Below are 24,698 nucleotides of genomic sequence, written 5' to 3'. Positions count from 1 at the left end.
ACAACTATCCCAGGTGAGGAGACAATAATCTCATCCCTACCCCTATTGCAACCATTTAAGACCCTATTGTGCTTGTTTTCTGCCTTAGTTTTCTCCCCATTGCTGACCAATGACATTACAAATGTCCTCTATTGGAGACAAGTCTGGAGATGCTGAAGGCCATGGTAGCAAATTTAGGACTCGTAGACTGCTCATAGTAACACGAGCAACATTTAACCTGGCTTTGCCAGGTTGAAAATGGCTCTTGGGACACTTTGGAGAAATGGCCATATCATTGATGCCACCACTAAACAAATGTTGAGCTGTTAGTGTACCTGGACTGAAGACTAGCAGACACTGGCTACCATATATTATGCCACCCCACACTTCAAACCCAAGAGAAGGTCCATTAAGGGTGTGTAAAATTGGATAATTCCTAATCTCCTGGACCTCATCTTAGGCTACAAACCTAAATAATTATAATAATATTTACCCGGAAACTTTCTTGCCTTTCATTTGATGTTGCTATCAGTCAGTATTAGTGGTTTCCATCCGCTTTTAATTCAGTGCTAGGATCTTTGGGTATCTTTTCAACCTCTAAATACTTTTTCTTTTTTCTGATTTTCCCTGTAACTTGGGCAAGTATGTCAGCCCCAGTTACAGGGAAAATGCAGCCGCCTCTTTTTACTACTAAAGTTCAGCAGCTCCTGCTTCCTCCTGGGACCCACTGATCATATGATCACTGAGCCAGAATCCTCATAGACAGTGATGTGCAATCAGCAGGGGCGGAATGATCGCGGTTGCAGAGATTGCAATGGCGACTGGGCCCAGGGGTGCAGGGGGTCCGCTGGCCCCAGGCCTCGCCTCAGCTGGATGTGAATCCAAGGCTGCACATGCACCTGAAATACATCACGGAGCAGAGACCCATTGGGTCCCTGTACTGCGATACACGCTGCCGGACAATCAGAAGCTGGCAGCTTTCATCTGTGTACCAGTGACTGAGGGCGGCGCATTTCAATGAAATGATGCGTTGCAATAGCAGTGACACCGATAAAAGTTGCTGGCCACTGTGCGCTGGCTACACAGGAGAATGTTACATGATGTGGGAGTACAATGTTGTTGTTTTTTGCATTAGACAGAACGGAGACATATTTAACAGGATGGGGTCATATATACCAGGAGGGGGACAGTAGATACCAGGAAGGGAACAGTATATACCAGGATGGGGCCTAGGAGGCGAACATATATACCAGGATGGGGGAAATATTTACCAGGAAGGAGCCCAGGATGAGGAACATTACTATATAATAGCAGTAGATACCAGGAGAGGCCCAGCAGGGGAACAATAAATACCAGGAGGGCCACAGGAGGGGGACAGTAAATACCAGGAGGGCCCCAAGAGGGGGACAGTAAATACTAGGAGGGGGACAGTAGATACAAGTAGGGCCACAGGAGGGGGACAGTAAATACCAGGAAGGCCCCAGGAGGGGGACAGTAAATACCAGCAGGAGGACAATAGATACTAGGAGGGGGACAATATATATCAGGAGGGGCCCAGGATGGGGACATATATACCCGGATGGGTGACATATTTACCAGGAAGGAACCCAGGATGAGGGACATTAGAACAGGATGGGGGATATTACTACATAATAGCAGTAGATACCAAGAGGGGCCCAGCAGGGGGACAGTAAATACCAGGAGGGCTACAGGAGGGGGACAGTAAATGCTAGGAGAGGGACAGAAGATACTAGGAGGGGGGGCAGAATATACCAGGACGGACCAAGGATGGGGACATATATACCAGGATGGGGGACATATTTACCAGGAGGAGCCCAGGATGAGAGCCATTAGAACAGGATGGGGGACATTACTACATAATAGGGGGTAGGGGAACTCGTATGTCTTTATAGGATTTATGTATGCATACATTTACATACATCTTACCAACATAAGGGGGGTCAGGTCCAAATTTTGCACCAGGGCCCATCGAACTCTAATTAGGCCACTGGCAATGAGGAAGGCAGCACGATATCTATTCAGCTGCTTGTACAGCAAAATGATACAAATAATGTTTGCAGACTAATATGCAAATTCTCATGACAAGTGAGGCAATGCAACAGCAAAGGTGAGCAGAAATCAGAACAATGCTCAGGTATGGGTGAAAGTACAAAAAAGCCTTGGCCTTTGTTGCATCCAGTGTATAAATAAGTCCTGATACAGGCCAGTACGTGCTTTTTTTCATTTACAGGTTCCCCAGTGAGTAATGATTCCTTATTTACCTTTAAATTAATAGGCTCCCTGCGGAGCGTGGCTGCTGTATTTTTTCCCGGCGTGACATTAGGTTTTCCCCTATTTATTCACTGTGTTATGACTTACTTTAGTTTAATCACCAATTACGCGATGCCAGCTGATTTCATGGCTTTCACATTTGTATTCCAGGAAACTGTAAGATCACAGTTTAAGGTCATAAAACCCTTAATCTCATGTTCCAAAAAATGTTTATTTATTTTACAATTTTTTTTATCACGTATTATTATTTATTACTAGCGGACTTTACAAATATGGGTCAGCAAAGGAAGAAAAGGGCTAGTTTTATCAGTTTACTGATATTGTAAAATAAGGAATAATCTATAGTTAAAGACATTACATGGATAGTCGTATTTTGTACTCTTTTAGCTCATGAAATACCCACCCAGGTTGATGTTATGGGTGCAGCATTTTTTTTTTTGCTTTTGCCTCTGCACATTTCATCACCAACAACTTTTATAGTTTTTAAAGGGTTTTTCCACTTCTTTTCACCCCCTTGCCATATATCATAGTTCTTGTAAACAATACTTTTTGCAATATACTTGTATTGCACATATAGCTTCTATGAGAGCAGTTTAGCAGGAATCACATAATACTGGATTGTTATCCAGATTCTTCTTCCTTCTATGTCCGATACTTCCTTTGACCCGCAACACACATCCGTTTTTTTTGTACGTGTGCGGTACGTATTTGCACGTACCGGAGACACGTACACACGGAGACCCATGTTATTCAATGGTAGATGGCACACGCACGTAAAATCACACGGAACGTGTGTCCGTGTCGTAAGTACGTGTGTGCGCTTTTCTACACGGACGACATGTCCGTTTTTTGCCGGCAGCACACAGGCACGGACCCGCTTTAGTCTATGGGTCCGTGCCTGCACGGACCGCACATGGAGTATGTCCGTGTTCAGCACGTATCGTCCGTGTCCATTTTTCATCACAAAATTTGAAACACTTGTTTCCAATCTATCAGGTCATTTGAAAGCAAACAACAACACCAGGAACTCATGATGAATGATTAAAATCGTTAATTGGGTAAGAATGCGGGCCTTTAAAAACGGACAGCACACGGACAGCACACGTACGTATTTTATGTCAAAACGGACATTCCACACGCACACACGGCTCGCATACGCCATCACACGGCACACGGATGCCATACGTACCGGAGAAACGTCCCAAAAAAACGGAACACTGACCCGAAAAACGGACCGTATCATACGGACGTTTTTTTTGCGGAAGTGTGTTTTAGGCCTTTTCCGGTACAGAATGAAAGGAAGTTGTCACTGGGCTCCTGATGGTGGGTGTGGACATTTTGGAGTGAATCACATTTGTGCCTCATGCAAGCTGGTAGACAGTTTGTTGCCCTAGCCGCAAAGGAGCACAGTAATGAACCCACTGGCCACAGAGGTGTGGCAGCTGACCCCAGGAACGGACTCGGGCAAAGCTTGAGGAGAAGGAAGAGCTTTAATGATCAGAGCACGACTGGCGCCAGATAACAAGGGCCCTTGTGTAGAGTCCAGAGCGAATGTGTGACTAGCACAAGAGAAGTCCAGATACCCGTAGGTATGGCCAAGAAGTAATGCACAACATGTATGACCAGAGCGCCAGCGGAGTCCAGTCAAAAGTGGAGGTAGATGGTAACACCGAGCCAGGCCTTGTTCAAGTAGCAGGAAGGACGTAGACGCCAGATTACTTGGTATAGACCTCCACAGTCGATGATTGAGCCGATCCGGCAAGCTTAGGTGGGATTGTCACAGCCGACCAGGTGTGGATTCTGTGGGAACCCCAGGCAAGGACTGGAGCAATAGACAGGCATTGCCAATGTGGCGCCCCTGATCTGGTCAGGCACCACTGAGTACTGCACCCATGCTGGGACAGTACTTCCAGGTAATCCTAAAGGCCAGAATGAGGTGTGTATGCACAGACACATAGCAACCAGGTCTCCCACACCTTTAGAGGGGACCCTTGGGTAGTCTCCAGAGAAGAGCTAGCCTTCAATTATTTTGAAGAGGTAAAGCGGAGGGGCTGGGAGCTAAAGTGCAGAGGCTGTCAGGAAAGGAGTGGAGCGAGCCAGTCTGGTAGTGGTGAGCGGCGGTTGCTAAGGGATACGCGCGCTCACACTAGCCAGACCCTGCGCGGTGTAGTGACAGTTGGCAGGGGAGAACGGTCCCAGGTACTCAGAGAAAAGAGGTGCTCCTGGTGACTAGGCACGCACGAGGTACAGGTCCCTAGAGCAGACTCCAGTGTAACTATCTTCTAAACCTGCCGGTGAGGGGAACTACAAGTACCTCACCAACCTTCAGAGTCCGAGCTTCAGCAGCAACGCAGGGACCCATAAGGAAACAGAGCGAGAAGCCATCTCACCTGGTCCACGCTGCCGGCAAACGGTCCAAAAAGGGGAGAAAAGGCAGTAGCGACTCCCTGGATAGACCCCCATGGTACTTCAGGTCAGGGGGTTATCCGAAAACAGAAGTGCTAGGAAGGCGAGCTACCTGTTACCCTTAGACTGGCCCAAAGGATACCTAATTCTACCTGGTTTATTGCAGCATCGCCCGGGTGAACTCACAATAACATCAGAAACAACAGCACAGTGAGTTAAAAACAGTTAAAGACTTTTGGACTCCTGAATTATTCTGAGACCTTACACACCCGAGCCCTTGGGGCCAGCCTCACTCACGGAAGGCCACACCATCCGACTGCAGACTCCATCAACCCCAGACGCTCATTAAAACTGCAGTGTCGGTCACCCATATCCCTGACCGCAAACCGTGAGTCACGATAATAAAAACTAACTTACCTGTTGCCAAATATACAGAAGAAGGTCCTGTGGCGTCCCTGAAGCTGGAGCGACATCGCTGGGGCGGCACACCAACTCTGAGCGGAGACAAGCAAGAAGTGTTAGGAACAGGGACACGAATAAACAACAAAGACTGGAAACTGTGACCTGAAGGAAAGCAACACCACACTAAGGGACAGGAAGATGTTGCTCAGGCACCTCCCAGAAGGGGAGAGTGCCTTATATACCCAGTGCCTCTCCACAATAGGCTGAGAAAAACTTCCAAGTAACCACACACTGGTCGTTTAAATCACAGCAGGATGTGGCAGGTGTCTCCTAAGGAAAGTCTTGGAAGTCCTGTTCAGAGCACGCATTTTTCTGAACGAGCAGGTCACAGGCAGAGAGCTGGAAGAAGGTATACGACTCCGATCTGAGGGAGCACCCTGTATGGAAGGGAAGACAGCAGGATGGGAAGACCATACGGAGCTATGTGGTGGGCAACAATCCCCCTGCCTAGTAGGGGTCAGTGTCTGGAGGCATTTATACAAGAAACAAAAGAAGTCGGTCTGGTGGAGCGCTGGTAAGGAAAAGGGACCAAAGTATCTTGTAAAAAAAATTATCCAAACCTTTTATTAGTGGTCCATTATATGCCACAACGCGGTTTGACAACCAGTATGTTGTCATCCTCAGGTGATATAAGAGACTCTCTTATATCACCTGAGGAAGGCAACATACTGGTTGTCGAAACGCGTTGTGGTATATAAGGGATCACTAATAAACGGTTTGGATAATTTTTTAAAAAATCCTTTGGTTCCTTTTCCTTACCAGCGCTCCACCAGACCGACTTATTTTGTTTCTTGTATACATTCCCCTTGTTGGGAAGCTCGGCAGGAGCCGCTTAGACGAAGGAGATCGCTTAGTTGATTTGGAACTCCCTCTGCTGGACACCGGGTGTAACAACACAGAGACCACATGATCTGTGGTGACGCAGCCCTGTATGTGATCACATGATTCTGGATTAACATTTTCCAGCAGCAGAGTTTGAGAGAGGATGGCAGAAATCCCTCCACGTTAATCAGAGCAGTAGATTTTAATCCTTTACCATCAATTGCCTCGTAGGTGCTTCTCATTGCGCTCCCTTTATGTTTTTTCTTTTTCGTGGCTGGAGGCATGACACAGTTTTATTCAGTAATAACAGTAGGGGCTGACGCCTAGTGAAGTGCTGTGATCTGAATTTCAGAAGCAAAGGGTTTAAGGTAACAGTCACTGTAGGGCCAACATTTGAATAACAAACACAATGATAGGACTGTACTAGCCACCTGACAATTGCCAGAATGGCTGGTACCTACCCTGGGCTGCACTGACACTTGGAATCTCCCAATATCTGCAGCAGCACAGGGTGGAAAAGGGAGGGGGCGAGCTAAGTGTTAGCAAACAGCTGCAGCAATGCATGATGGACCTTGTAATAGCACACAGTAAGCCAGGAGTGGGGAAGAGATTGATGTAAACATCAGAGCAGCTACTGGCAGACACCAGTTGATGCTATCTACAGTACATGGTAAAATAATATATTACTATATGATTATAGGTGCATTTAGTGGCACATAAAAGCACAATTGATGAATAAAAAATGAAATGTATTAGGGTAGTGGATAGCTTCTTTAGGATTGAAAGAGGTCAATCGAATTCCACCTGTAATCCTAACTTGTTGATCCAGGGAAAGGCAAAAACAATAAGGCTGATGTTAATTGCCCAATATTAGGGAAAAAGATGTTTCCTGTCACCACATATGGCAATCAGACTAGATCCCTGGATCAACGCCCCATCACAGAATCTAATGGCCATAAGAGATGAGCGAATGCATTCCCAGGACCCTGGTCCAGTAGCCACAAGAGTATTCAATGGCCCCCAGAGAAGAGCCCTGTTAATCACCTCCTACCTTCTGCCAACATCAGCATCACTGATACGAAAGCCTAGCATGACGTAACAGCATCAGTCTGAGTTTGCGCCAATCATTGAAGTTTAACCACGTAAATGCCGCTACACACAGTTATTCTCTTCCATTTGCTTTGCTTCCAGGAACGCGATCGTGGGGAACTGATGGGTTATTATGGCAGATTGAGGCCTGCTGAAGGCCCCCATAACTGCCGTCTTGGTAATCCTGTAAAGATCCCTATAGGAGAGCCACAATTTCCTAATATTCTGTAATACTTTAAACCCCATAACTGAGCTGCCAATCAGTGGTGGGGGCCAGGTTATCCAAAGCTGATGACTATGGACGAATACATGACAGCAGGCCAAGTTGTCCTCTAATGATAACCTTGGACTGATATAACAAAGATTTTATCAAAGCTATAGCAAGTATCCCAGTAAGTGAAACATTATCAACAGGAAATTATCACTCACTACATGACTGCTGTAGGTAGTTCAATCACACCACCTCCACTGATTGGAGCTTTCTGCCTATGAACAGAAAGCGGTCAATCAGTGGTGTGGGTAGGGTTTAACTGAGCTCAGCATTCAGAGAACTGTTAGATCTGCAACAGAGAAAACAGGGATTTTCTCAAAACGGCAACAATCAGCTCAGTTAGTGACACATCACTGGAATCAGGGTCACTGCCCCTACATCATGCTGCTCTCAGATATTTGGGAAACAGCTGAGGACAAATTCCCTTTTAACTCCTTCACGATTTTGGATGAGTATATATATACGTCCTAGGTTGTGTCCCCCCTGCAACTGTGAGCTCTGGCAGCAAGCCCGTGGTAATCCCCGTACATGTCTGCTGATCCAATCAACAGACATGTGCGGCCAACAGACGTGGGTGGATCAGAGATCTACCTGCACCTGCTTACCACTTAGATTGCCCTGTCAAAATCTGACAGAGCAATTTAAATGGCCACGGTGGGGATCGCACTGTTCCCTGCTGTCATCAGTGGTCCCGTGACGTGATCACGGGTCGCCAGTGTGTTGCCGTAGTATGATGACCCCTAATGCTATTATGACGTTTTTCCTATGAGAGCCAGCAGAGCACTGCCACTCACAGGAACACTGCATTTCTGCTGATCAGAGCGATGTTGCTCTGATCAGCGGAAATGCACAGGCAATCACAGTGTGCAGTGATAAAGTTCCCTAGGGAGACTAGTAAAATCATTAAAAAAGTTTTAAAAAATTAAAGGGAACCTGTCACTAGATTTGGCCCCTATAAACTGTGGTCACCTCCAGTGAGCTCTTATATGGAGAACTTAAAAATCACTTTTATAATACTCACCTAGGAGGGCAGTCCGGTCCGATGGGTGTTGCTGCTCTCCAGTCCTGTGCCTCCTATCTCCAGTCCGGTGCCTCCTCTCTGCGGACACTGAGGTCCTGCGCAGGCGCACTGTGATCTACCCTGCTGAGGGCAGATCAAAGTACTGTAATACGCAGGCGCGAGGAAGGATTAAAGACTACAATACTTTGATCTGCCCTGAACGGGGCAGATGAAAGTGCGCCTTCGCAGGACCTCAGTGCCAGCTTATTTGCATGACGTAGGATGCGTCATGCACACGGCCTCAGAAGAAGGAGGATGGTGATCGCCACAGAGAGGAAGTACCGGACGGGAGAGCAGCGACATCCATCAGACCAGACGGCCCCTTAGGTGAGTATTATAAAAGTGTTTTTGCGTTCTACACAGCATGGCCTCCAGGGCTCTTATATACAGAATTCTGGAATGCTGTATATAAGAGCTCACTGGTGGTGGCCGCAGCTTATAGGGGCCAAATCTGGTGACCGGTTCCCTTTAAAAAAAACTAAAAGTTTAGTACAGTATAGTGAGCAATGACTGTAGCTGTTCTGTGCACCTTCGCTATGACTAAAACCAGTGGCTCCAGGGAGGAAATAAGTTCATTTTCTCCCAGTACATGTGCTTTCATTAAGTCAGCCGGGCAGCATTGTTGTGCTATGAAGCCTATATCTGCATGAACTGTACATGGCATTTTCCGAGGTGACAGGGTCCCTTTAATTTACAGTAAGCAGGAAACAATATACTCTTACCTGTGACAATACAAATGCAATTGCTGCTGTTTTACCTGTTCCAAAATGCATTGGACGTAGCCCCCAAGCGCTTCAAGACATTTTCACATTTTATCTTGTTGGCATCAGAAACAGGGAAACACTGCTGATTCAATTAAAGAATAGCGAAAAAATTGTCTTTGAAAATTGTTTCTAATATAGCTCCGAAGAAAAATAATCTGGAGGTGTAAAATCAGGTAAATATGGTGGTTGTATGTCCTTGGAGATTAATCTGTTACTGAACACATCATGTATTAGCACCATGGAGATCCACGCTGTGTAACCAGTAACATTGTCCTCCTGGAGGGTCTGGAGCTTGTACACTGTGCCATAACTGTATGGAATCAATTCACGACAACATTCTTCTGCCTCGTGTCACGCATGAGGATTGTACAATGGCCACATGCAACGTCACACTCTTATTATGGTCTGTACCTGTGTATATGGCACTAATGTTATCTCTTAAGGAGTGGAGAACTTGAGGTCTTTTTCACTGGGCTTATTGTTAATGTTACATGCCTTGTACGCTAAATCTTTCATGATTTGGCTTATCTCTAAAGGCTACTTTACACACTGCGATATTGGTCCCGATATCGCTAGTGTGGGTACCCGCCCCCATCTGTCGCGCGACACGGGCAAATCGCTGCCCGTGCCGCACAACAGCCGTCACACATACATACCTGTCCGGCGACGTCGCTGTGACGGGCGAACCGCCTCCTTTCTAAGGGGGTGGTCCGTGCGGCGTCACAGCGACGTCACTGAACCGCCGCCCAATAGCAGCGGAGGGGCGGAGATGAGCGGGACGTAACATCCCGCCCACCTCCTTCCTTCCTCATAGCGGCCGGGAGGCAGGTAAGGGGAGCTTCCTCGTTCCTGCGGCGTCACACGCAGCGATGTGTGCTGCCGCAGGAACGAGGAACAACCTCGTTACTGCTGCAGTAACGAGATTTGAGAATGGACCCCCATGTCGCCGATTAGTGATTTTGCACGTTTTTGCAACGATGCAAAATCGCTTATCGGTGTCACACGCAACGGCATCGCTAATGCGGCCGGATGTGCGTCACGAATTCCGTGACCCCAACGACTCCGCATTAGCGATGTCGCAGTGTGTAAAGCCCGCTTAAGTTCACAAATCTCTTTTTCTTTATAGTTTCCACTCATTTTCCCCCAAAAGAGCAAATCTCCCAAGGTCTGAAACTTTATAACAGCATAGGACAGTGTTCCCCAACTCCAGTCCTGAAGAGTCAGCAGCAGATCATGATGTTAAGCCACCAATAGATCATACTTACATCACTTGTCCACTACTAAGGAAATCCTGAAAACATGATCTATTGGCGGCTCTTGAGGGTTGGAGTTGGGGACACTGGTATAGGATATACTGAGCTTGATGCAGGCTACAATACGAAGCCAAAAATATTTGCTGGTAAATAAAAATGTTGGTTTTCTACTTTTCATTCATCTTTTTTTTTAATAGCCTTCAGCCATGGCGAATTGATGGATTAACGCTCCGTAGGAAGATTAATCTTGTGCAGCCTAGATTGGTCCACCAGGGTCTTTACCACCTAGATAGGTCCACCAGGGTCTTTTCCGCCTAGAGAGGTCCACCAGGGTCTTCTCCGCCTAGAGAGCTCCACCAGGTTCTTCTCCACCTAGAGAGGTCCACCAGGGTCTTCTCCATCTAGAGAGGTCCACCAGGGTCTTCTCCGTCTAGAGAGGTCCACCAGGGTCTTCTCCGCCTAGACAGGTCCATCTGAGTCTTCTCCACCTAGGGAGGTCCACCTGGGTTTTCTCTGCCCAGATAGGTCCACCAGGGTCTTCTCTGCCCAGATAGGTCCACCAGGGTCTTCTCCGCCTAGATAGGTCAACCAGGATCTTCTGCGCCGCTGTCTTGGTAGTATTGAGCCATCAGGCTGCTGGTCTTACTCTTCACCTTGTTCCTTCTATTCTTCAGACCATGATGTCCTTCTCCAGTGATTGCTCTCTTTGTATGATGTGTCCAAAGTAGGCAAGTCATAGCTTGGTGATGCCTGCTTCGAGTGACATGTCTGGGTTGATTTGCTTCAAAATTGATTTGTTTGTTCTTCTTGCCATCCATGGCATTGATAATATAGTTAATATAATTGAAAAAACACCAATGTCCATACAGTTTAACCAAGTGATGGGAACAACCAAAGGGAAAGAGCACATGCACCGCCACAATGCATGTAGGGTTAGCATTGTTGCTTTGCAATGCTAGCGTCCAGGGATAAAATCACACTAAGGACCATATATACATGGAGTTTGTATGTGCTCCCCATGTTTTTATGGGTTTCCTCTGGGTTCTCCAGTTTCCTCCCTCACTCCAAAGGCATATTGATAGGGAAATTAGATTGTGAGCCTCAATGGGGAGCGTGATGATAATGTCACTAAAGGGCTGCATTATAATTGCTATATAATCAAACTAGATAAATATGTAAATAAATGAATGTGTTTAATTCTCCTATTAAATGGCTCTATAACACCACAGAGTTTAAATATGGGCTGGAGGCAGGACGTGAGTCCGTGTGTGGCTGAGACACTTGATGAGCACTAATTCTCCTGGGCTGAGGACATCTAAGAGGTACACCGGAAGCATGGAGCCTGCTATGAGTGAAGTGGTTGGGAAGAAATGATGTTGGATTGAAGGCACCAGACTTTCTATCCAATCCTGAGGTTGCTAAGGATTGACAATGCAGGAAACTGGGGGCCCAAAATGTGATATGGACTGGGACCTTTGTTAAGCACATGTTAAAGAGAATCTGTCATCAGTTTTTTGCTATGTAATCTGAAACCAGCATGCTGTATGGGATAACAAAGAAAATTCAGGGATGCCTGTCTTGTCACAGTCTAATCTGTTGGTTATTCGCTATGTTTGTTTAAGCAATAGGACCCTTTTCATTGAAGGACTACAAAGTCACGCGCACGGTGGTCTGGCACACCCCCTCCTCTGACACCTCACTGTCAATGTGCAATCTCAATAGAGAGCCTAGTGTGGGTGAGGGCAGCTCTCCCAGCTCTGCTACATGACTAAACCTAAAAATTCTGATTGTGTCAAAACAGCTGCACCCAGTAATCTAAGTGATACACCATTGGATTCAAGATCTCTTTGCCTATACCATGCTGTTCTCTGATGAGGTAGTGTGACGCCCTGGCAAAACCAGGTAGTCATAGAGGTTGTACAATACTCCACCCTCCTTGTCAGTCCAACAAGAAACCCACACCCAGGTGCACAACACCAGCCAGTAAAGCCTATTCACCACCTCATGACAATAGGGACACACCAGTGGGCGGGAGCAGGTGGATGGGAGTGCCCACCTAGGGGTCCTGAGGTGTCAGGGGAGGGAACATGTGAGTTAAGCAGAACAGTCCAGACAGTAGTACAGTACTGACAGTTGAAGTGGCAGCGGTGTCAGGGGTTGGGGCCCCTGAACTACCGGACTAGGTGGCAGACGGCAAGCAGGACCACAGGTGACGGAGATCCGGTCGCGGGAGACCTAAAGTGGATGGGGACAGGGTTGTAGCCCGCCGGTGCCAACAGCGGGAATCCGGTCCGGAGGCCGTGCACAGTCGGGGTAACTGGACCCTAGGGCGAAGAAGGTTGCAAGCCCTCTTGTCAATTGACCAGGACGAGGACGAGGTTTCAGGCCTTGTTCTAGAGAAGCCCAGAGAGCAAAACGGAAGCCCAACACGGGAGATAGGGTGTCCGTCAGAACCCACAGAGATCCCAAGAGTCAGATTTCGCAGGCCACAGCTCCCAACATACACTGTACCAGGAGTGGACTTCCCCGTTCCAAGCGGAGTTGTCCCAGTGAAGACACAAACACTGAGTGCAGGAGGAAGGGACCCCTATTTGCTACACCTGGGTGCGGGACCCGAATACACCTGCCGGAGGCGACCAGTCACTGGCAATTTGGTTTGCCACTGGACTTTGTGTGCAATTCTTTGGAACTGTGAGTACACCATCTGTCCCCGGTCCAACCCTGCATGTCCCTCTCTGCAAGCACAGCTCCCATTCACCTGGGCCCCATGACTACACCTCCCCTACCCGAGGAGGGGATTCCATCCTGTTGCCCCGCTCCATCAGCCCTGGGCGTCCCATCACCAGGCAGCGGCGGTGCTACCAACTCTCACCGCAACCCACGGGTGGCGTCACCGACAAATCAATCCCTTGTAAATACTCCCTTCCTACGGTTGTGAGAACAGACGGCCGTACGAGCCCGGGTCCGGCTGCCACTCGAGCCACAGTAACGAGCCCGGATCCGAGCAGCCCCTGCAGCGGCCCGGCCCCCGTCCACAACAGTAGCAAAACCCTACTGACAGATTCCTTTTAAGAACTTTATCTTTGTCTACAATTAGTCTCATACACCCTTTTTAAAATATGCCTTAAACAATAAATTGTGATGTTCTGAGATGAGCATACACAACCTGACATATGTAGGTGAGAAAGCAGTTGTTGGCCACGGCAGTTAGCGAGATTGCCAATGAATTGTGGTGAGAGCCAAAAGTGACTGAAGTTGTGAAGTGAGGAGTCACAGTATCAGCGTCGGTGCTAGTAGGGATACGTACCTGGCCAGGTAGTCGCTGGTGAGGCTAATTGAGAGTCAGCAGGGTCAGTTTTGACATCACCTATTGTGATTGGTGGATCCTGTGGTATCAGCTAAGTATAGACGTGTTACCTGTCATTGCAATCCTGCCTCTGCTGATAAAGAGTCTGCTGAAAACTCTTAATAAAAGACAGGAAGTATGAGTCCAAAAAAGCCTCGGTAACAAATTGGAATATTACAAATTTTGTTTCTTTTTTATTGCAATAAAAATGTGATATAAAAACAGATGTTTAAATACACAGCTCTGGGAAAAATTAAGAGACCACTTCCAAATTTTCATTTTTTTCCTGATTTTTCTCTTTATAGGTAAATTTTTGAGTGAAATATAAATTGTTCTTTTATTCTATAAACTACTGACGTTTCAGAATTTCCAAGCAATAAATTTTGTATTTTCTGAAAATGAGAAATGGTCAAAATAACAAAACAATGCAGATAATGCAAAGAAAACAAGATCATGATCATCTAGAAACAACAATACTAATAATGTTTTACCTTAGGAAGATTCAGAAATCAATATTGTGTGGAATAACCATGATGTTTAATCCCAGCTGTCATGCGTCTTGGCTGCTTTCCACCAGTCTGTCACTCTGCTTTTGGGTGACCTTATGCCACTCCTGGTGCAAAAATGTAAGCAGTTCTTCTTTGTTTGATGGCTTGTGACTATCCATCTTCCTCTTGATTACATTCCAGAGGTTTTCAATGGGGTTCAGGTCTGGAGATTGGGCTGGCCATGACAGGGTTTTGATGTGGTGGACCTTCATCCACACATTGATTGACCTAGCTGTGGGGCATGGCGCATTGTCCTGCTGGAAAACCAGTCCTCAGAGTTGGGAAACATTGCCTGAGCAGAAGGAAGCGACTGTTTTTCCAGTATAATTTTGTATGCGGCACAATTTGGAAGTGATCTCTTAATTTTTGCCAGAGTTGTGTATATATATATATATATATATATATATATATATATATATATAGATATATATATATATGTATGTGTATATATATATATATGTATATATATATATATATATATATATATATATATATATATATATATATATATATATATAATTATAGAGAGAGAGATAGATAGAGAGGGAGAGAGAGAGCAAATGCAAAGAACTGATTGAAACAATAGGTCATTTTCTAGCAACAGATTCCTTTTCAGATCTGCAGCTTTAGAGTTTTCGGTTTCAGAGCAGTACAGTTATAGATTTGTTGATATTTTAATAGAAACCTCTTTTTTTATTTTAAAGTGAAAATTTAGTAAATGAAGACGATAACTTGTGTACTGTGTGCGGTATTATTTTGACTGTGTGTTAAGAGTTATTTTTGCACCTTAGAAGTAAACATGTCTATTCCCAAAAGAATAGAGAAACACAGTTTGCATCATCATTTTCTCTCTGTTGCCGAAATGAATCAGACGGATCATTTTACAAACAAGTACTACAGTCTGCGACAGATGCCCATTGATCTGCTGACATTTAAAAAGAATCCTTTAGCAAAAAGTCTTTGTTCTTTGTGTGTATAATGCATTTGTAGAATTGATTTTCACTTTTTCGCTATTAAAAGGGTTGGCTGTTTTCACACAAAATTGCCCCATAATCAGGCAATGCTTTATAATAACAAAATAAGCCTTACTGACCTGTGCCTGCCTCCGTCACCCCGGCTCTATTTCTCCCCGACGGCCTTTGTTTACCAGGCAGTGGGGTAGGACTCACTTTAATGTTTTTCCAATAATAATCTGGTGATATAGAGATATATTTTAAGGCTTCAACTAGACGTTTGTATAATTATGTTTGGAATGGTGACTATGATGGTAATTGATGAGGTTATGGCTGTCGGGAGGATCATTTCCGTTCTTCTGATTTGCAGCTTTACTATTCTGTATTGTCATTGATAAATGCTGCATAGGCTATTAAATACATAACAAAAAAAAAGCTTTTCTGGCACCTGGAAATGGAGATTATTCGCTGCCATTCATTTTCTCTTGGGAAATAACTTATTATCAAGAAAACGATGCAATTGCAATATTGTCTGGGAAATTCTACAAGTCACAAAACAATAGGAAATCTTTAGAATATGGTGGCATTACCATTTCACACATTTGCAGATGTTCGCTAGGTCTACATTAGCATATGGTGCGTAGACGTCATTTGTCTAAAAGGATCCCGGACAATGGGATGAAAATATCCCTTTTCTAAACTATATATATTTTGTAATATTTCCGGATCCGATCCATTTCATCTATTAGGCCCGGTGCAAACGAGCATATTTTATATCAATCGAGAAACTTGGATCAATTATTCTACTCACACTATGATCAGACTCTATCTGTCTCATCTCATCTATCTTTTCCATTGTGCCAGTCTGAGAAAATTGGTCCAATGTTTTTGGACAGAGCATTGGACTTGCATGGCCAAGTTCAATCTGATAATCGGACATGCTGCGATATTTCCTTTGGACCCACACAGTCGAAGAAAAAAAATCAGATTTGTCCACTGTCGTGCGATGTTAGGCTCTGCACATACCCGCTGGCACAGTGTTGTCAGACTCCGTTCACACTATAGAGTCTGACAAGCAACCTGAGGCTTCTGGATTATTCAGCCAGAGCCGGGCGATGGCTGATTCAGGTTTACTGGTCTTCAGCTCTGCAGAAGTTAATTCCTGCAGACCGGTGAGCAAGACCTAAGAGCTCAGGTTGCTAATTACCTTGTGCAGCTGTCTCCTCCCTATTTATTGCACGGCTTCCTTTCTGGAGGTGCCGATGATAGCTTCAGCTTTTGTTCCAACAATCCCGGTCTTGGTGCGTTTCCTGTGTATGGTGATCTGTGCTGAGCTTCTGAGTGGTGTGACATTCCCCTGTTGTGCGTTACTTCCTTCCCTTTTTCGTTGTTCCCCGGTACACATATTGTCTCTCCTGTGTGTTTTGAGTGCTGTGTATACAAGTTTCCATTCTCCCTTGTCCATGTCATTTTGTGGGATTTTGTCCTTTTGTTTTCTGGAACACCCCGAGGGTGTGAGGGAGAGGGGGGAGTAAGATCATGGCTCAGACAGGAGTTAGGGTCACGCTGGGGACTCAGACCTTGTTACCATCAAACCTACCTTCGAGATAAGGGACAGCGCAGGGTCTCAAGTCTGAGGGCCAGCTTAGGTCACCTGTCCTGTCATTACATATCTCATGTCATGCACTGACCCATAGAATAACATTAGCCAGAGTGTGATCCAGTATTTTGTCAGATCGCACTGAGACCAAAAATATGATCATGTGCATGAATCCTTATTATGCGCTGATGGGTTCTCATGATAGCTGATGACCCCGGTTGCTGCCATGACTCACTTCCTCTGAATGCCGGCTGAGTGCTGACACTCACAGGAGATCAGCATTTCGGATGACCAGAGCAATGCTGAAGCATCACACTGATCAGGAGAAGCGATCGTACAGTTCAGGCTTCAAGTCCCCTAAGTGGACTAGTAAAATCAATAAAAAGAAAAGAGTTTCATAAAATATGAAAAAAATGTCCCCCCCCAAAAGTTGAAATCAACCCCCTTTTGCCCCATTGAAAATAAAATAATAATAATAATAATAATAAATGTATTTGATATCACCTGGTTCAGAAATCAAAATCTAAAATCTATTAAGTTGATCGGTATACGACGTAGGAAGAAAAGAAATTGAAACACCAGAATCAAAGTTTTTTTTATAAAATGAATGATTTAATTCAAAAGTACAACTCCTCTCACAAAAAGAAGCCCTCATATGGCTATATTGACGGAAAAATAAGAAAGTTATGGTTCTTGAAAGAATGGGAGGAAAAAAAAAGAAAAAAAAAAAAAAAAGAAAAAACGGGGTTAAAAGTTTCTCCTTTTCAGTCATTGATACCTGTTAGACAAGTCCCTTGAGAACAAACGAATCACAAGAATGACAATGAATCCAAGAGATCAGTGATAATCTGTTGGAAATTCTAGCTGTAAGCACTCAATATTCCTGCAGCGCCACCACAGGGTCTACTTATATCCTTGGGTTGCCTCTATAAAACAGGAAAAGGTCTTCCAAAGCTGTCTATTCTGGTCAAGAGTGACAACTCCTTTAAATAACTATGCAATGTCAAAGGTGAACCAATATGTTAAGTTTTCCTTAAAGTAAATCTGTCAGCAGGTTTTTTGCTACTTAATCTGAGAGCAGCATGACGTAGAGGAGCCTGATTCCAGGGATGTGTTACTTATCAGGCTGTGTGCTGTAGCTTCAATGCAATTGGTGTTTTATCAGCAGGAGATTATCACTACCTAACTATCATGAGTGTGTCACAGGTGACAGACAGTCATTAATACAAAGAAATGACAAACACAATACCTTGCAGAATCATGGAGCTGAGTATACAGATACTACCAGCAGGGAATGATCCCATTCCACCAAGATCTGCTCTCAGATAAGTGGTCTTTGTACCTCTGCTGTTTGTTTTCCACTTTCTTGTTGCTTTCTCTGCTTTGATACTAATGCATGATTCCTATTTTGCCTGTGTGGAGTTCTTGGTGGAATGGGATCATTCCCTGCTGGGAGTTTCTGTATACTTAGCTCCATGATTCTGCAAGGTATTGTGTTTTTGGATCCCAGTAACATCTGAGTGCTGATACAGTGGGGGAGAGGTTGTGTGACCTCAGGATTTTTCCATATCAGAAGTGCTGGTATTTATTAGGGTTTTTACGGCTGCAGACAGTGCTCCTTCCTATCCTTTTCTATATAGATAGTTTGGGCCTCATCTTTGCTGAATCTGTCTTTTCTGGCTTTGTATTGTACTTTTCTATATCACCGTAGCCTTTACATGAGTAGGGCTATCTATCTTAGGCAATTGCTTTGAGGCAGATTAGCTTTCTTATATCTCTATCTGTGAGAATATTTAGTTCTCCAGCTGTGTCGAGATGACTAGGTCATCGTAGGCTCGTCCCACGGCTACTTCTAGTTGTGTGTCAGGATTAGGTCTGCAGTCCGTTAAGGTTCCAGCCACTCTGTTACTATTTGGGATTCTGCATTTTTTGATCCTCCTCAGTCAATGAATCATAACAGGATAAGTTGTTCATGCATTTTCCCCCTGTGTGTCCTCTTGTGTCTTCTGTAGTGTTTAGTGGGGTTGATGAAGAGCTAATTCCATCCCTATTTAGGGCCCAGCACTAGGGATACCTAGGGTCAGGTATCCAGCTCGGCGCATAGGTGCGGAACCTATGTAGAGTGGTGAGGGACCCCAGGGACCAGCAGTAGGTTTGGTCAGGGGTCACCATCTTCCCATTCCCTAGAGACAGGGTTTCCCTTAACTTACGCTGTTCACTTGGTACTTCCTTGTAACGACTGACTAGGTCTCATGTGCACAGCAGTGAAGCTACTCTGTGTAACTCCTCCCCATCTCTGATTAGCAGCTTCCTTGACAATGTACACTGTACAGAGGAAGCTGCCAAACAGTAGTGTGGGCAGGGTTATACACAGCTTAGCAGTCATGGCACTGCTACATCTATAATAGATAAAGCAGGTATTCTATCAAAACTGCACCAAGCAGTCCAGTAAATGAAACATCGTTGGAATCATGCTTATTTGCCTTATATTATTCTGCTCTCAGATTACATAACAAAACCTGCTGACATATTCCCTTTAATTGGAAGCCATTTCTAGAGATACTCAGCTGACAACACTTCATGCAGAAGTCATAAAACATGGAGACCCTTGAATAGACAGTGGCGGCAGCTGAAAGGCGAATCCTAGCATCATCATGGAGAGAACAGTATCTCTCTATATCTTTTGTATCTGAGCTCAAAGAAGTGTCACTGGTCTTGATGGTGGTGACTGGTGATGATTATCTCCTGAGTTCCCTCTGTAGGGTGTCATAGACGGCTCAGTAGTTTTCTTTGTATCATCCCAGTTGTTCTAGTGTATGATTTCCTTTTCACATTATTATATATTTTTATTATTCTATTATTATTAACCACTATTATTCTTATCAATTTCATCCCATGGAATTTTTCTTGTTTTTTTTGTAGCAAGAAAAGTTGGGAGACATCTGTTTTTCTCTGAGATATGTGCCCACCGCAGGGAAACTTACCGTAATTGTCTTGGAGGCCAAGAATCTGAAAAAGATGGATGTAGGAGGACTCTCAGGTATGTTGAAACAAATCGGTGTGAAATAAGTAATTTATCATGACAATGTGTTCAGTCCATTAAGGAGTTATGATTAGTGATGGGTGGACCCGGACTCTAAAAGTCCGGATCCATGTGGGTTAAAAAAATACTCGTGCACCAACTCTGGGCCCGGAGTTTTCAGAGGGCATCGGGTACTGATCCAGATCTGGTCACTCGGGTAATAAAAAAAATAAAGGTAAAATAAAGAAAAAATGGTAAAAGCAGGCCCGATAGACTTACCAGTGTCCTACACGGCTGTAACACTACTTCTGGAGCCACTCATTATCCCTTATGCGTATGCACTGATTTCCCCACCCACTGCCGGTCCCATTGTCTCTGATTGGTTGCAGTCAGACGCGCCCCCATCCTGTGTGTCAGTGTGACTGACTGTTTTCAATCACAGGCACTATGTGTCCCTATGTTGTCAAAATAAATAAATAAATTGACGTATGGTCCCCCCATATTATGATATCCAGCGTAGATAAAGCATATGCCTACAGGCTGCAGCCCCCAGCCATGTGTTTATCTTGACTGCGTATCAAAATAAAAGAAGCCACATGTAGCTTTTTAAAAATAATGTAAATAAATAATTTAAAAAATCAGCATAGGATACTGGTAAGTGTAACACGCTTGCTCTAATCCCCCTGTCCCTTCTACCACCATTTTAAAGCGCTAGACTCTGGTCCCCATAGACTAATATGGGGATCAGCGTCCGGCCAGATATCCAAGATCAATTCCGGGCCTTTTTTTTTTTCTTAAACCCAGTTGGACCACCCGTTACTAGTTATAATGTGATCCGAGATGCAGTGGTTGATCCAAAGGGTCATAGACAGACTCCATTGACTTTAAAGAGGTTGTACCATCTTGAATAAAATGTAGTTCCCGCCCCTGCATATGCAGCTCTATACTGACGGAGACAGGCTGAAAAGGCTCCCTGTCCAAACTTAATATATGGGCCGTTTATGAAAATGCAAAATTCCCCTTGCTTTGGTGGTAGAAATGGGCCCCATTACCTCTAGGGTTGCACCAGTGATATGTCCGCCCCTGTGGATCTCTCCATTGATTTGTTTCGGAGTGCTGTAAATTGCTGAGCAGACTTATAAACTAAAAGAGAGCTATTCACTATTCTGACAGTGAGGGCAGTCAGAGAGTGGAAGAGGCTACCATGGGAGGTATAGAGGGCAGTCAGAGAGTGGAAAAAGCTACCACGGGAGGTAGTAAGGGAAGTTAGAGAGTGGAAGAAGCTACCACAGGAGGTAGTCAGGGCAGTCAGAGAGTGGAAGAGGCTACCACAGGAGGTATTGAGGGCAGTCAGAGAGTGGAAGAGGCTACCACAGGAGGTAGTGAGAGCAGTCAGAGAGTGGAAGAGGCTACCACGGGAGGTAGTGAGGGCAGTCAGAGAGTGAAAGAGGCTACCACGGGAGGTAGTTAGGGCAGTCAAAGAGTGGAAGAGGCTACCACAGGAGGTAGTGAGGGCAGTTAGAGAGTGGAAAAGGCTACCACGGGAGGTAGTGAGGGCAGTCAGAGAGTGGAAGAGGCTACCACGGGAGGTAGTGAGGGCAGTCAGAGAGTGGAACAGGCTACCATGAGAGGTAGAGAGCTCTCCATCAATGGAAATCTTCAAGCGTAAACTGGATAATCATATAACTGGGATGATTTAGGAAACCCTGCACTCGCAGGGAATTGGACCCGAGGTCCCTTCCAACTCTACCATTCAATAATTCTATGATTCAATCAAGGGCAGCCGCCTTTCCTGAAATGCATTGACTTATTAAATTCATCATACAATATTACTAATATCCAACCATTATTACGGCAGCGCGGCTTTTAACCCCTTCTTTTCCTGACAAACAGTGAATGGGCTCTGTTTTCTAGATAGATGTAGATCCCACCAATAGGACTTGCATCAATTGGACATTTAGACAATAAAGAAGCCAGCTCACTGTAATAGCCTTTACGGAGCGATGAGCAGCACCACTGCCAGGGATGGAAACAATCACAGAATTCTAGCTCAACGAATATAAGAATCTTCATCTTTATTGGCGAAGCTATAAAAACATAAATGAAAACACCAACGCGTTTCCGTGTGCACCTGAAACGCGTTGGTATTTTCATTCATGTTCAGTGTTTGGATATAAAAAAAAAGCTATTTGAGGCATTTCTACCATATTATATATATATATATATATATATATATATATACATATATATACATATACAGTTAGGTCCAGAAATATTTGGACAGTGACACAATTTTCGCGAGTTGGGCTCTGCATGCCACCACATTGGATTTGAAATGAAATCTCTACAACAGAATTCAAGTGCAGATTGTAACGTTTAATTTGAAGGTTTGAACAAAAATATCTGATAGAAATTGTAGGAATTGTACACATTTCTTTACAAACACTCCACATTTTAGGAGGTCAAAAGTAATTGGACAAATAAACCAAACCCAAACAAAATATTTTTATTTTCAATATTTTGTTGCGAATCCTTTGGAGGCAATCACTGCCTTAAGTCTGGAACCCATGGACATCACCAAACGCTGGGTTTCCTCCTTCTTAATGCTTTGCCAGGCCTTTACAGCCGCAGCCTTCAGGTCTTGCTTGTTTGTGGGTCTTTCCGTCTTAAGTCTGGATTTGAGCAAGTGAAATGCATGCTCAATTGGGTTAAGATCTGGTGATTGACTTGGCCATTGCAGAATGTTCCACTTTTTTGCACTCATGAACTCCTGGGTAGCTTTGGCTGTATGCTTGGGGTCATTGTCCATCTGTACTATGAAGCGCCGACCAATCAACTTTGCGGCATTTGGCTGAATCGGGGCTGAAAGTATATCCCGGTACACTTCAGAATTCATCCGGCTACTCTTGTCTGCTGTTATGTCATCAATAAACACAAGTGACCCAGTGCCATTGAAAGCCATGCATGCCCATGCCATCACGTTGCCTCCACCATGTTTTACAGAGGATGTGGTGTGCCTTGGATCATGTGCCGTTCACTTTCTTCTCCAAACTTTTTTCTTCCCATCATTCTGGTACAGGTTGATCTTTGTCTCATCTGTCCATAGAATACTTTTCCAGAACTGAGCTGGCTTCATGAGGTGTTTTTCAGCAAATGTAACTCTGGCCTGTCTATTTTTGGAATTGATGAATGGTTTGCATCTAGATGTGAACCCTTTGTATTTACTTTCATGGAGTCTTCTCTTTACTGTTGACTTAGAGACAGATACACCTACTTCACTGAGAGTGTTCTGGACTTCAGTTGATGTTGTGAACGGGTTCTTCTTCACCAAAGAAAGTATGCGGCGATCATCCACCACTGTTGTCATCTGTGGACGCCCAGGCCTTTTTGAGTTCCCAAGCTCACCAGTCAATTCCTTTTTTCTCAGAATGTACCCGACTGTTGATTTTGCGACTCCAAGCATGTCTGCTATCTCTCTGATGGATTTTTTCTTTTTTTTCAGCCTCAGGATGTTCTGCTTCACCTCAATTGAGAGTTCCTTAGACCGCATGTTGTCTGGTCACAGCAACAGCTTCCAAATGCAAAACCACACACCTGTAATCAACCCCAGACCTTTTACCTACTTCATTGATTACAGGTTAACGAGGGAGACGCCTTCAGAGTTAATTGCAGGCCTTAGAGTCCCTTGTCCAATTACTTTTGGTCCCTTGAAAAAGAGGAGGCTATGCATTACAGAGCTATGATTCCTAAACCCTTTCTCCGATTTGGATGTGAAAACTCTCATATTGCAGCTGGGAGTGTGCACTTTCAGCCCATATTATATATATAATTGTATTTCTGAACATGTTTTTGTAAACAGCTAAAATAACAAAACTTGTGTCACTGTCCAAATATTTCTGGACCTAACTGTATATATATATATGTAGAAAGCACTTCTCTTAGCGTTGATTCTTAGTAATGTTTTTTCAATTTTTTTATTTTATTTTTAATTAGATCCATATGTAAAAATTCATCTGATGCAAAATGGCAAAAGACTCAAAAAGAAAAAGACCACTATTAAGAAAAATACCTTGAATCCCTATTATAATGAGTCTTTCAGTTTTGAAGTTCCTTTTGAACAAATCCAGGTAAGTCTGCAAAAGACCATTTCACCGACTTACTACCTAAAAGTGCAAGTAGAAATTTAGCAGTGTGAATGTGCAGAATTGATTGAAGTTTTGTAGTATATGAAATGTAAGTGTGTCGCCCTGGGCAAGCCAGGGGACACAGATAACAACACCACTACACCCCACACTCCAGGTAGGCACACCTGCTAACCAGAAATCCTTGTTGCCTCCCTCCAGGAGTCTGTGATGCACACCAGGGGGTGGGCCAGGCGGTTGGCTCCGCCCACCAAGGAGCTCACAACTCTGGAGGCAGGAAGTAACCAGGCAGAAAGCTCAGGGACATGAACGAGTAAAGAAGCAGAGTAGCCCAGGCAGGGGCTAGAGGAAACAACCAGAAGTGAAAGTGAAGGAAAGGAAAGTGGAAAAGGAGGAAAGCAAGAAGTGGTGACAGAGCCTGAGAGCCCAGCTGTGTGTAGGGCTAGAACAGCAAGGTCAGCGACGGCGGTGACTGTCCGGAGGGGGACCGTTTGGAAGTTCCTGGAAGGACCCCGTTGGCTGTGTGCCCGGTGGTCTGGAGCAGTGTTCCGAAGGACAGTCAGCACCAGGGCAGGGGCCTCTCGGACCCCGGCAAGGCTAGGAGTCGCCCAATTTGCCGAATCCGTCAGTGAAGGGGACGCAGATCCCCCAGCAACAAAGTCCCGATTGACGGCAACAGCCCGACCATT

General features: G+C 44.8%; 1 protein-coding gene across 1 annotated transcript in view; it reads left to right on the top strand.

Annotated features, from left to right (window-relative positions):
- SYT5 (synaptotagmin 5) overlaps positions 1-24,698 on the top strand; it is a 371,214-nt gene that overhangs the window by 337,008 nt on the left and 9,508 nt on the right. Inside the window, exons 7-8 of the mRNA XM_075327603.1 lie at positions 19,768-19,885; positions 23,861-23,994. Of these exons, the coding sequence (XP_075183718.1) occupies positions 19,768-19,885; positions 23,861-23,994 (252 nt within the window). The remainder of the gene's footprint in view (positions 1-19,767; positions 19,886-23,860; positions 23,995-24,698) is intronic.

The sequence above is a fragment of the Anomaloglossus baeobatrachus genome, chromosome 11 (genome assembly GCF_048569485.1).
Source record: "Anomaloglossus baeobatrachus isolate aAnoBae1 chromosome 11, aAnoBae1.hap1, whole genome shotgun sequence".
NCBI lineage: Eukaryota > Metazoa > Chordata > Amphibia > Anura > Aromobatidae > Anomaloglossus > Anomaloglossus baeobatrachus.
The sequence above is the reverse complement of the archived record's forward strand: the minus strand, read 5'-3'. Positions and strand labels throughout refer to the sequence as shown.